General features: G+C 38.8%; 1 protein-coding gene across 2 annotated transcripts in view; it reads right to left on the bottom strand.

Annotated features, from left to right (window-relative positions):
• LOC107665874 (serine/threonine-protein kinase LMTK2-like) overlaps window positions 1-16069 on the bottom strand; it is a 48587-nt gene that overhangs the window by 3416 nt on the left and 29102 nt on the right. For both annotated transcript variants that reach the window (XM_016456933.1, XM_016456940.1), the window contains exons 4-11: window positions 14227-14303; window positions 13516-13634; window positions 12926-13013; window positions 6748-6878; window positions 3818-3902; window positions 3615-3736; window positions 3015-3164; window positions 85-2929 (exon numbers count right to left, since the gene is read on the bottom strand). In XM_016456933.1, coding sequence (XP_016312419.1) covers window positions 85-2929; window positions 3015-3164; window positions 3615-3736; window positions 3818-3902; window positions 6748-6878; window positions 12926-13013; window positions 13516-13634; window positions 14227-14303 — 3617 coding nt within the window. The remainder of the gene's footprint in view (window positions 1-84; window positions 2930-3014; window positions 3165-3614; window positions 3737-3817; window positions 3903-6747; window positions 6879-12925; window positions 13014-13515; window positions 13635-14226; window positions 14304-16069) is intronic.

Genomic DNA, 16069 nt, shown 5'->3' with positions numbered 1-16069 from the left:
GGCAATTAGGCATAAAAGAAAAGCCTCTTAAAAACAATCAAGTTGTATTTAAACGTTAGTAAAAACGAAAGGAAAACATCAGACCTGGTCAAAAAGGTAGACGGTGACATCATCAAAGAATGACACTCCGCGTCTATTATCTCCATTGCTGCACTCTTCTGATGTTGCTTTAGCAGTCTGAAGCGATTTGGGTTTCAGAAGGCTTTTGAGGTTGAGGGAACTGCTGTCGTCCGAGATGATAACAGGTACTGGGTGCTCAACATCATCTTCACTGCACTCAGAGCTAGAGCTATGTAATCGGTAGGCACGCATATCCTCATCTGATTCATCGCTGTTCTCATCTTCTTCATCAGCATCCATCCCATCCTCAGTGCCGAATTCCAGTGAGGATCCATCGAGCTTGCCCAAGTATCTCCCCTCCATATCTGGCTCCTTCTTCTTTGTTATCTCCCCAGCATACGTTCTGGTTAGTTTTGCATGGACCATGACCATGTCTGTTGAGGGCTGCACTGAGGTAGTGGATGTTAATGCATGGGGATGAGTTTGGTCAAAGTCATCAACAGTCAATGGTTTTTCCTGACTCCAGTCTTCCTCAGTGGTGAGAACCAACTCAGGAAGTACAGTCCTTGTAGCCTGGACATCGCCCTCAGTTGATTCTAAAGTAGGACCTGCAGATTCAGGGGAAGTCTCAGATACCGAATGCTCCTCAACAGCTTCGGTTTCTTGACTTTCGCCAGCTTCTCGATTACTCTGGAGCCAAAATGAAGCATCTACAGGGAGGCTTCCACTGATGTCATCACTCTTCTTATCCAGTTCCTCATTGTCTGAGAAGTAAGCAGAGTCTCGGTAGTTTCCACCCAAGGGAACTTCACTAGGTTCTTGTTGGTGATCAACTCTACCACCATTCACCTGAACATCAGGTACAGTGTCCACGTCAGAAATGACCATTTCTGGTGGAACCAGTGCTGCAGGCTCCATGGCACTTCCCAACTCATTTTCTTCAGAGGAATCCCTCAAGCCTGTTTGAGAATTCCACTCAGGTGACTCCAGGTTTTCTGTTTCATACCCACTGTCAGCTGCTTTGTATGGAGGTTGAAGCTTATTAACAGGTGTTTCCAAAGACTGTCCATGCACCACATCCAAAGAGTCTAATGAATCTGGCGTTTCAGCCGAATTCTCAATGGTTGGAAGAGTGGAAGAGGTGCTATCATCAAGAAGGCTGTCCTGACTTATTTGGTCAAGACAGGAATCTGAAACCAACAGTGAGGACATGTCCTGAGTTACATGGTTGTCCAATAAAGTTTCTTGAACTTGATTGATGGCTTCTGACGGTGGAATATCATTGGCCATCTTCTTGTTCAGCTCTATTATATCACTCACTGAGTCGCTACTTGTTAGACCTTCAGTGAGGCCACCTTCTGTACACTCACCAACAGGTGAAGTAGTAAAGCTAAGCTCAGCTGCATCGCTGATTCCACGATACTGCCCATTCTCCTTTGAGGCTCTGAAGCTTTCTTCAAGGCTGGGGGATTTGGCATCGATGCACATATGTGTATCTGCAGTGGCACTTTCAAGGGACTGATGACTATCAGATGGACTGTCAACAATGACCTCAACACTCTCAGAGGTAGAATCAGAAGAGGAGTAGTTCCCAGATTTTGGAGAACGCAAAGAGCCATTTGTGTCTGGCAGGTGGTTGCTACAGGTTTGTCCTGTTACTAATATATCAAAAGGCACCATTGTTTCTTTTCCTTTCAAAGGTGACAGAAAATCATCTAAAATTGGGCTGACTAAGTCTAAGAATTCATCCTTAAGCTGCGCAGAATTCCCGGCTGATTTAAAAGACTCACCTGTGAGGTTTACACTATCTGAGACATCGGTCTCGATGGAGTTCATGGTCTCCTGGATATTTTTTGATTCAGACTGTGACTTGTCCTTCAATAGCCTGTTATCTTTAAGAAACAAGAAGTTTTCAGACAGTTTCTCAGTGTTAAGAAGCTTCATTACATCTGAGCTCTCCTGATCAGAGACCTCCAGATTAATGGCTTCTGGTCCAACCCCTAAAAAAGACTTCTGAAAACTGTCACTTGCTTCTTTACCATTGGCTTCACCATCAGACTCTCTCTTCGGTACATTCATCTCCGGGAGCTCCATAAAACCTCCCGTGAATGAATGAGAATCTTCCAGTTTTACATCACCCTCACTGAAAATGTTGGTATGGTAAGGGCTCTCATGTTCACTCGAGGACCATATGTGGCTGTCCTGAAGGAAAGAGTCTTTTGAGTCAATGCTCTGATGGAAGAAATCAGCATCCGTACTGGATTCATCCAATCGGACGTCCTGTAAGACTACATACTGATGCTGCTCTGAAGCATTGGTACCTTCAGCACCCTGACTTTCCCCCATGCCAATTTCACTCTCATCTAGCTCCTCCAACTTAATAAAGTAGTCATTTCCAGAGGATGCTTTGTGTGCATCAAACACTGGCAAGGTTTCCGGGACTCTGCCATTTTCTGCTTGTGCTACAGTGTCAGGAAAATGAGCCTGAATATCTTGCCGTGGCACTGGAAAGAACATACTGTGGTAATTCAAAGTAGTGTCCAAGGCAGAGCGATTGTGGCTGTCATAGTGGTCATGCTTGGCTGCCTCCCACACATATTCAAAACTCAACCCGCGACTTGTTTCGGTTACTGTGAGCACCTCGTCTGGTTCTCGGCCATCATCAAACTGCTCCAGGATGGGGAAGGAGGAATGACTGACGGTGGCTTGACGAGTGGTGGGATTGGGTTTGAGAGAGCTCCAGCGCTGCTCAAAGTCATCCTCCACATCTTTTTGACCCTGCATACGGAGGTAAGTGAGCAGGCGGTGGACCTCTTCAGCAGTGGCCCTCTTGTCTGCCGGCAGCCAACAAAACTGTAGAACCTCATACCTGTAGACCAAAGCATGGCGTTAACAAGTTTCAACAGAGAAACTGATGTTGTTCATAAAAACAGAGGCATCTGTGAAAAACTAACCATCTTTCTGAGTATGGTAAGTCCAACTGTGGCTTGAGAAGTCTGACTTGTTGATCCTTGAGCACATGGTGGAGCACTTCTCTATCTGACAGGTGAGGATATGGCTGCTTTGCACCTTCAAACAGCTCCCACAATGTCACACCCAATGCCCTGAAAAAACAAAAATCTTGTTCTGTTATGAACATGTAATATTCAATTACATTAGTTCTAAATCTATAGCATATAAAAAGTCAATTGTCCAAAAAACAAGACTTTGAAAATCTAATATTCAACATCATCAAACATAAAAAGGGGTATGTCTGTAATAAGACCAGCTGGCTGACATACAAGCCATCATTTGGGCAGTCTAAGTGATTCACAGATGCTATAAGAGTCAAAGACCTTTAAATTTATGACCCTGCATTCAGACAAGTGCAGCAGTAGCTCACTTTCAGAGGTCTCTGATCTTCCGACTGCTGTGAGACGGCACAACATTACTACTGTTTTACTACTATCTTTTCACTTTACACATTTTTTTTTCAATTCAAAAGACACAAGACTGCAAAAGTGCATCCTGTTACCCAACTAAACACAGGGGAACTATGATTTTGAGTTACGTACCAAACGTTGCTGGGTTTAGTCTGTTCTGATGTGATCACACCCCCATGCAGCTCACCAATCAGCTCTGGGGCAAGCCAGCGCAGTGCTACACATTGGTCGTCCTCTGTGGTGATGTAATCCTCCTGGCAAGGACAAAGAAACAATATTGTTGCAATAGAAGTGTTATATCAAAAATTAACTGATTGTGCCTTTTCAAGCTTTACCTTGAAACTTGAAGGGCCAATGCCATAATCTCCTACTTTGACAGTCAGGTCTGTTGTGAGATAGCAGTTCCTCAAAGCCAAATCACTGTGAAGGAAGATAGGAGCATGATTTTAAAAAACATATTCACATTTAAATTGGTTCTCTCATAGTGTTATGTATTGACTATACTGCCTACATTACCAATATTAAAATAACACATATAGATCTTATTAAAGTGGTGATGATTTAAATGAAGCATTTAATTTTAATAACTTATAAGGTCAATTTATGGATGGATCATTCACAAAATCAATAACATGCATTTAGTAACTATGTACGGTTTGTGACTGGGAACCAATGCCACAAGATTCAATAGATGGCATGTCAATTTTTACAAGAAAGCCTGAGATCCGGATTTTTTTCTCCTATTTACAACTAGCTTAAATTATCACTCCTAACTAAAATATGATTTGCAAGTCGTCGTCTTTTTTAAATTGGCTTTGAGCTAATGACCAGCTACAAACCCACTGCAAAGTTGTCATCATCTCTATCCACTATGTGTCCAATTAGTATAAGTGCATGCTGACAGTGTGGACACATAATTAATTCGTGAGTGAGTCTTGTTTGTTTGTTTCCTAACGCCATGCCAGAGGTAATGAGTGAGTGTGTTTTGCAGTGTGGTTTGACCCAAAGGTTACTGTGAACAGACTAGCAGAAGTGTCCATGTTGCTTCATTTGATTTTTTATTTATTTATTTATTTTTTCTGGTGAGGTCAGTGAAAATCCTGGCAGGACAAGTACAAATCTGAGCTACAGGTTACTTGTTGAGCCCTGCTCGGCAGGGCAACAAAAACACTGATGCTGGAGCTTTTCCCGACCCACTCGCACAACACCAGAACATTGTTCCCAGAGGGGAACAATATGCCCACTGAGACAGTAAGTGGGACGGAAGGACATATAGTGTCTCATTCAGACTGAGCTCTTGAACATGCTCTGATTTCAGCTTTGCCCATCTTTTCTGATCAGTGTCTCTTTTACACCCTCTCTCGGGAATCTAGCGGTGTGCTCACACAGCACAGGACTACTGTCATGCTCACTGAAACCACTGCAAGATAAATGGACAGATATTTTAGACGCTACACTCTGGCCTTGGCAAAAGGGGCAAATACAGTAGTGTTGGCGGGTCACTGAGAAGCAGAGCTGTGCTTTTGGCCATACACAGAAAATTCACAGGGTTATTATCCTCAACTAAAACTAAAACCATTAAAATGTTTGTTACTTGAAATAAATCTTAACTGAAATAAAATAATTTTAATCTAGTTGTTAAAGTAACATTTCTCCTTTTTATTTAGTTTAAGTATTAAAATAAGTAAAAAGAAATCAACTAATAAATAAAAATGAATAAAAAATTATATGGACATATTAAAAAAAACAAATAAAAAGGCAAAAACACAACAAAATTACTAAAACTTTAACTAAAATTACAATAAACAAAAAATATAAAATCGTATTAAAAATATTGACAAACTATAATATTAGGCATATAAAGTAGATACTATTGTAGCATTGGTACTAAAATAACACTGGTGCCGATAAGAAAAACAAGAAATAAGCTAAGAAAAAATATTAATAATTAAGAAAAAAGCTAAATCTATCTGCACAATAAAAAATTATATATGTAGCCGCAAGCACAAATTATCAAGGTCCAAGCACAATGAAAAAGGGAGAAAATGTCCAACTTTGGCACAAGAATTCAGTTATTATCTAATGGTTATGGCAATATTTCAGCTATAGCATCTCCTGTTGATGGAATTTGATTTGGTGTGCGAGTGTGCTCAGAATGTCAATATCCATGTCCCAAATCGTTCCAAAGCATAGTTTCTCAAAGTTTTGGACCTAGAGCACTGACTTTTTTATTTCATTTTTTAAAATTTGTTCATTCAACACTTACTTTTTTAAAGAAATCAGAAAACTGAAATTTGCCAGACCTCAGGGAATCGGGGGTAAAAATTGTTCCTGCTAATACAGTTCTGGAGTTATTAGCGAAACGTTCTTATTATAGCGCCACCTGATGTTGAGTGGGTGTCTGTGCACTTGCCTGAGTAGAGGGTGAGATTTGGGGTCACTCCACCAAGAGTCTGAACTTTACTGTTTTGATGCCCAGTTACTTCAATCATAAAAATAAAAATATCTCATCAAAAACAAAAGTGCTCCTTTGGTTCTCCTCTGATGCTCAGACCCCACAAATTAACCAATGAGGGTTCAACAGCCCTTTGTGCACATAAGCAATCCAAAAAAAGTTGGCTAAAAAGATGTCACTGCTCTTTGGACTTCGCGCCATTCCAGACAGCTAAACCAGCTCATGTAGATGCCCACAGTGGGAGTGTCAAACAGCGTTTTGCAGTAAATCAACTCTGAATTCAAAAATCTAGGAGCTCAATATTTTCATGATAGCTACAACAACAGCATGGAATCTCCATGCCTCCTTTGGAGTTGTAGGCCAGATAACCCCGCCCACCCCCTGCGCCCCCATTCGGGGGGATCCTCTTACACTCAAACCGCAGAATCATCATATCCCAGCAGCGGTGGACAGCCAACACCGAGGGTACAGACGTGCTCAGCATGGCAAGACACCCTAGATAACTCAGCCTTCCTCCAGAAGACTGGAAGGGGAAGAATGAAAGTGCAACGTTGCCTTTCACAGCGCCATGGCCTTTTTTGGAAAAAAAAGAGGCCAGCCAGTGCAGAGGCAGAAAGGCTGGACAAAAACACACACGTGCAGCTGCAACGGCTGCATTCGGATTGATGCCATGAGTTGCTTTTAACACGCTTGTGTGATGTTTGCATGAAGGTTAAGCAATGTCAAACCAATGAGAAATGAAATGGAAATGTAATGCATGTGCATCTTTGAGATGTAAATTGAAGTGAAGGTTATATTTGCATGGTTAACCTGTGCAGGAAGTTGTGCTTGTGCATGTGGGTGATCCCAGCAGCGGTCTCGCAGGCCATTTTCTGCAGCTGTAGCAGTTCTCCATTCCTGTACAGCCATTCATGCTGAGAAACATAACTCTTCAGGTCCCCCTAGACACAAAAACACAAACACAAGGTCAAGAGTTACAGGACATTCATGACCCAACCACACTCAATTACATTTAACGACCACAGAATCAAACAATCTGCTGAATATAAGCATCTTGGGAAGCAGCACTCAGATTGAAAAGATCAAGTTTGTTTGAAGGTAAATCAATCCTGCACTATATTTTCAGATAGTGTGTGAAAGGTAACTTGGGGCAGCAGCCACAGAGGGGCAGTATTCTCTCTCTATACAGATGCTGTTCTGCTGCACAGGCAACTCAACCAAATAAGGGAAAGGTGGTTTAATAGAGACTACTATATGCTGCGTCACAGTAATTTAAACATAAAAAAGCAGCAGTAAGACAGTGCGGGCAAATCAGGGATGTTCAGCTCTGTTGGGTTTCTGGGCCAAAGACTACAGGCCAGTTTAGCTCTGAGAAAAAAAAGTGCATTTTATAAGAAGTGGCAGCTAAATAAGCTGGAATGTCTAGTAAATGTTATGCTGTTAGTGGTGTTTTTAACAAGTCACTCACTTGACTCAGTTTGTTCTGTTTTGCTTTTTGTTTTGTTTTTTTTCCTTTTTTCCTTTTTGTTTTACTTTGCTTTTTGTTTTGATTTTCTCTTTTTTGTTTTGTTTTGTTTTTTTGCTGTGCTGTGCTTTGATTTGTTTTGTTTGTTTGTTATGCTTGATTAGCTTTTTTTTTTTTGCTTTGTTTTCTTTGCTGTGCTTTGATCTGTTTTTTGTTTTGTTTTGCTTTGATTTGCTTTATTTTGCTTCGTTTTTCTTGTAGAGTTGTTTTATTGATAAAATTGTTGAATATAACTACACACTCAGCCTTAGCCCATAGCCATACATCAATAAACAAATATATATTAACTAGTCAGATGAATCATTCAACCGTTTCCACAATTTTAAGTCTACTCGCTCAACGACGGAGTATTATTACGCAAGTCACAGAGGACGTAGACACTGGTCTCGAGAGGATCCTGATATCTCAGACTCCTAGCGACAAAGGGCAAAGTACTCTCTTTGGAATGCTGCAGGAGAAAGAGTGGTACAGCTGGCAGCCATGTAATATACGATTAACTTTCTGTGAAATCAGTCAACCTGTAAAGCAAGCAAGCTGGTAATGGAGCTTTGTTTGCACAGAACATAAAGCTTGGCAAACTGTTTTGCAATTCATCTATCCATTTTTAAAAATGATTCCCCTTTGGTTATGGCCACTCCATGATGACACGATTGAAAGTGAATCTCAGTTACTAAACATTCACCCAAAAGGAGGCAAATTTTCTAAAAATTCAAAGAGGAAAAAAACCGAAAAATTTTATTTTGCCAAATGAAACTGATGCCTATTTTTAGTATAATTAAGCTTTTTGCGCATGTGATATGACAACATTATTATTATTGCATTTTACTTTTAACATTTCTTTGTAATTCCCATTATTCTCATTGGTGATTACCATTAAATTCTGGAAAAAGAAAAAAAAACTAATTTTTAGGGACGAATGTGAAAAAAAGGAAGCAAATATTCTCATTTCTTTCTTTTGGTTTTGGGTGATATATGGCTTACGGATAATACTGATACATTTTTTTTTTTTCCTAAAGTCATTTCAAGTGCACAGCACTGAGAAACATACGATTACTTTTAGATCTCAGTAAATCTTACCAGGGGCTTGGTCTGCCTTTAAACACATAAACACGCATACACTTAGTGCAGCTCCCTAAAGAAAGCCTTTACAGGAGAGACTGTCACTCAATCAGAGAGCAACTGGCATTCTGCAGAGCAGCTCCAATTGCACCCTGCAGCTATATTTCTCTCTAAAATGCACTGTGTCAGGGTTACCAGTGGTTACCAGCGATACACAAAGAAAATCAGCCATCCAAATGCACTTCCCTACACCTCGGAAGAGTGACATGTTGAGCATATATTTTTATATAAGGGAAAATATAAAAATCACAGTGATGGAACATACAGTGTTAAAAAAATAACTTCCTCCTCTGCACCTTACAAACTGGAAATGAGTAGACCAGCAGCTGACTCTCATTAGGAGAGATGATGCAGTATGTTCAGAATGGAATACTAGCGTGCTTCTTACTGCATACTTGTATAAATACACTACTGTTCAAAAGTTTAGGGTTGGTAAGAGTTTTGTAAAAGAAATTAATACTTTCATTCAGTAAGGAAGCACTAAATTTATCAGTAAAGACAGTAGTTACAGTAAGACATTTATGTTTCAAAAATGTCTATTTGAAATAAATGTTCTTTTGAACTTACGATTCATTAAAGAATCCTGTTAATTAAATGCATCATGGTTTCCACAAAACTATTAAGCAGCACAACATAGATCATGTTTCTTGTGCAGCAAATCAGCATATTAGAATGATTTCTTAATGATCATGTGACACTGAAAATGTATTTAAAAGAAAGGTTTTTTGTAATATTACTGTTCATAATATTACTGCTTTTACTGTATTTTGACCAAATCAATGCAGCCTTGTTTAAACATATTACAAACTTTTACTGACCCCAAACAGTTATGAAACTGTAAACATTATGCAACCAAAAAACATTTTAAAATCCAACGCAGGTCACATGACCCCATTAACTCTTAGCCAAATGAGATCCATTTATCTTGGAAATATTGTTATTTTTGCCAGTCTGAGTCAAGAAAGAGAATTTGAGGCTTGAAAGAGCAAATGTGGTTGTAAACACACTGAATTCTGATCTGGTTATATACTGCAGATTTTGGCAAACATAGTAGGTCAAACATCCAGAAAACTGCACTGTCCACAGTAAACATACTACACACTGGAAAATAATACAAGTAGTATGCTATTCTGAATACAACCACTGACTACCTCAACCAAACCTCTAAATATGAATACTCATCCCACACAAACTGGTCTGGGATGAATCGAGGCCAGAACTGTGCAGTGAACAGCTGTCTTTAAAATGCCCAAGCTTCTCCGTTATTCTTCTTAGACGGGATTTTGTAGGACCGTACAACTAAACAGCTCTATGTCTTAGCCTCTAGGTTCGTGTGAAGCTACACTCGGGAAGGAACGGCTTGGGTCGAAACCCGAGCCGTAACACCAGCTAAGGAAACGGCCCAGACTGCATTATGCAACAGTGGGCTGCAGTGAGCTTATTCTGTCTCTGGAGACGGACGGTATGGCTCGAAGCCATCCACCTGCTCAGGCCCAGAGGATCCCAGACCACAGACATTGTTCCTAACAACTGGTCAGGTGTGCAGAATGTTCCTAACCACTACCGCTGTGGGATTAACACACAGCCAACTAATTACAGAGCGAGAGTGGAGTCAACCTCAGCAGAAACAGAAAGGAATTAGAGAATATTGTCTCAGATGGTTTAGTTAGTTTGTGCAAACACTGAGCAGTGAACTGGCATGTCTCATACAGTGTTATTATTATGCTTCTGCAGATTAACAGACCGTAACAAGACTCCATCTTTGTGGTCAACATGTGCGTAAAACCATTGGCAAGGAAGTCGTTAGATGATGACATATGTTTTTTGTTTGTTCCACTTTGCACTAGCACATTTGAGACTTGCAAGTACACAGCGTGTCTTTATTGCAACACTTTAGTACTTATAATAGCATTTGACATGTAACTTCATGCAGAGATATTATAGTTAAATAAAACTAAAACGATAAAGTTTTTGTTACTTGAAATAACATAAATGTTAACTGAAATAATATAAACTTTTTTTAATTCAACAATTTCCAAAGAAAACAGTTCTCATTTTAATTTTAACTAAAACTACTAATATTAAAATAATCAAAACTTAAATAAAAAGAATTAAAAACTATAGACATATTAAAAAAATAACTAATAAAAATGACAAACACCACAAAAATTACTAAAACTTCAACAAAATTATGAGAAAACATAAATAAATAAAAACTACAATAGTATCTCATTGATACTAAAACAATAAACTACATGTAAAGACATCTTCAGAATAAGAATATTGTTTTTTGAGGCATGTTTCAATATTTTTTTATTTACATTTTTTATTTAAGCACAAAAAAACATTATAAAAAGGTTTTATAAATTCACCAGCAAAATTAACTGGAAAATCATTTTCAATCATATTCTAGTAGTACTTAGTATCTTTTGCAGCATGGTGATAAAACGCACCAACACAGCAAGATGAGAGTGACAGTGCCAGTAAAAGAACCCTGTTGCTTTATTGGGATATGAGGGAAGCGGAGAGCTACCTACTGCATGCAGTTATGTGGCTCATATGCTTCTCAGGCACAAGCAGCACACCCGAAATAGATCAAGAAAAACAGAAAATAAATCAAAGGGCAAGAAGCAGCCCACTGAAAGACACTGGCTGTGTAACTTATGACGGATGCTGGCCTAATTAAGGTGCTGGGAACAAATGAAGTAGTGAGGTACGCAGGACTATCTGTGCTTTCATCAGACTTGTCCGGTAAGAATTTGAGATTCCGTGTGTGGCTGTGAAACAAGATTCCACAACTGCCAATTCAGCTGCTTACGAGAGTGCAAGACAAGATGATCTGGAGCGCTAGACAAGATGCTGAAGAATTAAAAACAGATGTTTTAAAGTATCTGATACATCATTGAACAAAATAAAAGATGAATAATGAGTACCAAACACAATGAGGTCATGAAAAGCACAAAGGATTTCATTAATGCCATAAACAAGTAATACATTGTATTATATCTTATATGTATACCATCTTTTGCTAAAAGGACTAGCATCTGCTTATCCGCTTTCCTCATATGTCTCATTTCACTGGTACAACAGAGTCAGAACAGATGCAATAGATGGCAAAGATAGCACAGAAATAAAACATTTTAGTTTTAAGATAGTACATAAGTACATTTGAAAAGTTGTGCTCTTACATAGCCATCAAATTAAATATGGTTTGCAAGAGTCTCTTGTAAAATTAGTTAATTTGTTTGCGCTAGCTTCCTCTCTTAATCTTGAAGAGAAAAAGCAACCCAAAATTGCTAATATGAACTATGTAGGAACTTCACTGGAGAGCTTAAAGGCAGCGGTAATTTAAATCAGAGAATATATATACTACCGTTCAAATGTTTGAGGTCAGTAATATAAAAAAAAACACTTATTCAGCAAGAATTCAAAGTGACAGTAAAGACATTTATAACGTTACAAAAGATTTCTAATTCAAATAAACTGTGTTCTTCTGAACTTTCTATTCATCAAAGATTCCTATAAAAATGTAGCATGGTTTCTACAAAAATGTTAAGTAGCACAACTGTTTTCAACATTAGCCGGGTTTCTATTACAGATCTGCGCAAAACTTTTGCGATTTTTCATAAATGTCGATAAAAACCTATTGCGACTTGACGCATTAACCGATGTTATGCAACTAAAACGTCATTTTTTTCTCTCGTGATAAGTCATGCCGATGGATGTTGTCAGGTTTACGTAGTATATTGCAGCCACCGCACTAGCCATTATTTTTTATCGAAGGAGACGTATGCTTCTATCTTTAGCGAAGCAGCACGGAGAGCCGCTTCCGAAACGTATAAACACAAGCCGTAATGCACCACAGACGTGTGCAGTGTAAATAAGGGGTTATCCAAGCATTAATGGCAAGGAAAGCCCTTAATACTTGAGAGCGGCCACATATGAGGTGTTTCTTGTAGGTTATAGTACATTAACGAATGATCATGTGAATTTTACGTACACCAGGTGACCTATAAATGCGGGAAAAAACGGTTTCCATTGCAGTTTTGCAAAACATACCTTTTTCGAACTGCCTGAAAAACCACCTCATGCGAGTGTAAAAACTTAACAGGCGTAATTTCAATTTGCGCAATTTGAAGGGTAATGGAAAAACAGCTATTGATAATAATAAGAAATGTTTCTTGAACAGCAAATCAGCATATTAGAAGGATTTCTGAAGAATCATGTGGCACTGAAAACTGGTGTAATGATGCTGAAAATTCAGCTGTACATTACAGAAATAAATTACATTTGAAAAAATATATATATTTTATACAAATCTGATCACACAAATCAATAACTTACCAGTTCACAGTACTCAAAAACAAGCAGGAAAGGGATGGCCTCCACACACTGACCAAGACACTGCAGTATATTAGGATGCTGAAGAACCCTGTGAACACACAATTAATGAAAAACATGCATCTAGCCATATATAACAGATTCTGCTCACCATAATAATGTTTATATATTATAACAGCTTTAAAGACAACATTAAAAATTAAAAAATGATCTCCACCAGAAATTATTTTCTGCTTACGAAGCCAAGTGTTAAACGTTTTTGTAAGTGTAAAAGTTTTAATTTTTTTTTATCATTTTCTAAACAAAATAGAAGTGGTAGGACGGTTGTGTTTGGAGGGTTGGGTGGGTTGTGATCCACCTCAAGTCAAAAAAGAGCCCATCTCTATGATGTTCTCAGTCTAGATATGATGTGAGTGCCACCCAGTCACAAGCCAACCAAATCCCAATGGATAAACTCAAGTCCCGCCTTACATTATTTGGTTTCAAAGTTGACGTGCTTACAGTAGATCAAAACTTCACAACTACTGAAATAATCACTACTAACATTACATACACAACAATTTTTTTAGATTCCAGGATAAAGGCCCTCTCACCTGTATGGGTCTCCCTGCTGCAGGAACTCATTCTGCTCTTTGGAGCTGGCGTTGGCCTTCAGCTCTTTGACAACCGCTCGGGCGACTCCAGGGTCCACGTAGATCTCACTGAGCAGAACCTGTCAGAAACAGACAAATTACTTTGATAATGGGCCAATCCAAGTGATTCAGAAAGGAACCGACTCCTTCCGGCAAACAAGGCCTGTTTTCACCTTTATTTATATAGCGTTTTTAACAATACAGATTGTGTCAAAGCAGCTTTACAGTATCAAATAGGAAAATAGTGTGTCAATGCAAAAGGACAATAGTAAAGGTGTATCACAGCGCAGCAGGTGGCTCAGACGAGGATGTTCCCATGGCTCAGCTAGACAGGAAAAAGCATCAAGAAACAAGGTTTTCCCTTAAGTCTTAATCTCGGTAAACACATCCACACACAGGCTGCGCGGGAGGACAGCTTGAGTGCCGTATAATGCTCCCTCGTACACGTCAAACTCTGGCCCCTGAGGGCCCCCGGCAAAGAGATGAGAGCAAGTACCAACAAGATCACGAGATGTGATTATTTAAGATGATTCCTCAGGAGAAATTGTACATTTGTCCTTGACAAATACTTCAGAAGTCGCTGCTCTGCTTACACACAATGTATGTAACAAGACTCTACCAGGTGTATTCACACTTTCAGTGTACTGTGTAAATACAGGAAGACAAGCTTACCTTTCCAAACCAGCCGTTCCCGATCTCCTGAATGTAACTGAGAGAGTGTCGTGCCACGTGAGGACCTGATGAGACGTCTATAAGACCAAATATCAGACAAACATAGAGATGGATTAATGCGACCAAATAAACAGCAAATGCAAGGAAAAGGAAAAAGTCACTGTAATGCTTCAGCTACTCAGAAGTATATTTTCTTTCAGAAGTATTTTGAAAGCAGTTAATCTACTTTATTCAGTAAGTGTAAAGACTTCAGCGCTGTGTGTTTTACTCTAGGCTGGTTTAATGCAGCGCAGTGTTTATTTGCCTCATGATCTGCCTGAAAAACACGCTACACCACGACACACAGTCACCAGTTGACATTAACTCTTGAGATCATAGGTCACACTGATGTTTACTCTTACTATATTCTATTTTCTATTCTCACTAGAGGTAATATAATATATCAGGCTGTGTTCATCTGTCAAGTTAACTATCGGTATCATGCATCTTGACACCGCAGCCTTCACATCCCGACAATACTTCTGATTAATCGTGTTGAGAGCAAAAAATGCATACCTAACTCTTTTAGAAAGCTGTCATGTTTTCCAGTTTTATCCCTATAATATACACTACCAGTCAAAAGCTTTTGAACAGTAAGATTTTTAATGTTTTTTAAAGAAGTCACTTCTGCTCACCAAGCCTGCATTTATTTGATCCAACATACAGTAAAAGCAGTAATATTGTGAAATATTTTTACTATTTAAAATAGCTCCTTTCTATTTGAATATATTTTAAAATGTAATTGATTTCTGTGATCAAATCTGAATTTGTAAGCATCATTGCTCCAGTCTTCAGTGTCACATGATCCTTCAGAAAGCATTCTAATATGCTGATTTGCTGTTCAAGAAACATTTATTATTATTATTATTATTATTTAAAACAGTTTAGTACATTTTTTCAGGATTATTTGATGAATAGAAAGATCCAAAGATCAGCATTTATCTGAAATAAAAAGCTTTTGTAACATTATACACTATACCAGTGGTTCTCAACCCGCGGCCCGTCACAAATTCAAATGCGGCCCGCTGAACACAATTAAAAAAAATAACTTTCAGTTTTACAATTCATTTTAGTTTTTACATTAATTAAAAAATGTACTAAACAAATATAAGCTATAATGTTTTTGTTATGTAAAATAATTTAGTTTTTCATATATTATTTTCAGACATGAGCAGACCTGTACTCACGTAATTAACGTTACGCATTTAACGAACACTTACAAGCGCGCACTTTGGCAGAATTCAATTCAAACAGTCATCAGCAGCCATTCGTTCGGTAAAATTGAGCATCAGAATGGACAAATTTGTTATTAAGGGAGAAAAACGAAATGTGGAAAATGCCAGCGAAGGAACACATACAAACAAGAATAGTCGCAGCAGTGAAGGTAGGAGAGTGCAGTAGACTTTCGGCATCAACTTTCGGTTTGCCTCGCCACTCACTTGAAGATGTTCAGGCTAGAGCCCTGCACGGGCCTCAAATATAGGCCCTAGCCCGGCCCTGGCCCGTGACGTTCAGGCTCTAGCCCGGCCCTTGTCTGACAGCTTATCAGAATTATCGACCCAAGCCCGTCTTTTTTCCCTCTTCTCCCAAAACACCTTATACTACTGTTTCAGCTATATTAAAATAGTTCAGTTTTGTATGTAATGGCAAAGTGATTATATTTCATTTAGTTTTTTATTAAGTTAATTTGGAAAAAAGTTTGGAGCATTTTTTTGTATGTTAAATATAAGTTTTTGTTTTTTAAAGTAAGGACCAAGCGGCCAGCGGCAGACAGTGAGCCTATGTTTGATCAATTTAGCCTTCT

Source organism: Sinocyclocheilus anshuiensis, unplaced genomic scaffold, assembly GCF_001515605.1.
Source record: "Sinocyclocheilus anshuiensis isolate Anshui unplaced genomic scaffold, SAMN03320099.WGS_v1.1 scaffold229, whole genome shotgun sequence".
In the NCBI taxonomy this organism is placed as follows: Eukaryota; Metazoa; Chordata; class Actinopteri; order Cypriniformes; family Cyprinidae; genus Sinocyclocheilus; species Sinocyclocheilus anshuiensis.
Note: the sequence above shows the minus strand (reverse complement) of the source record. Positions and strands in the feature narration are given on the sequence as shown.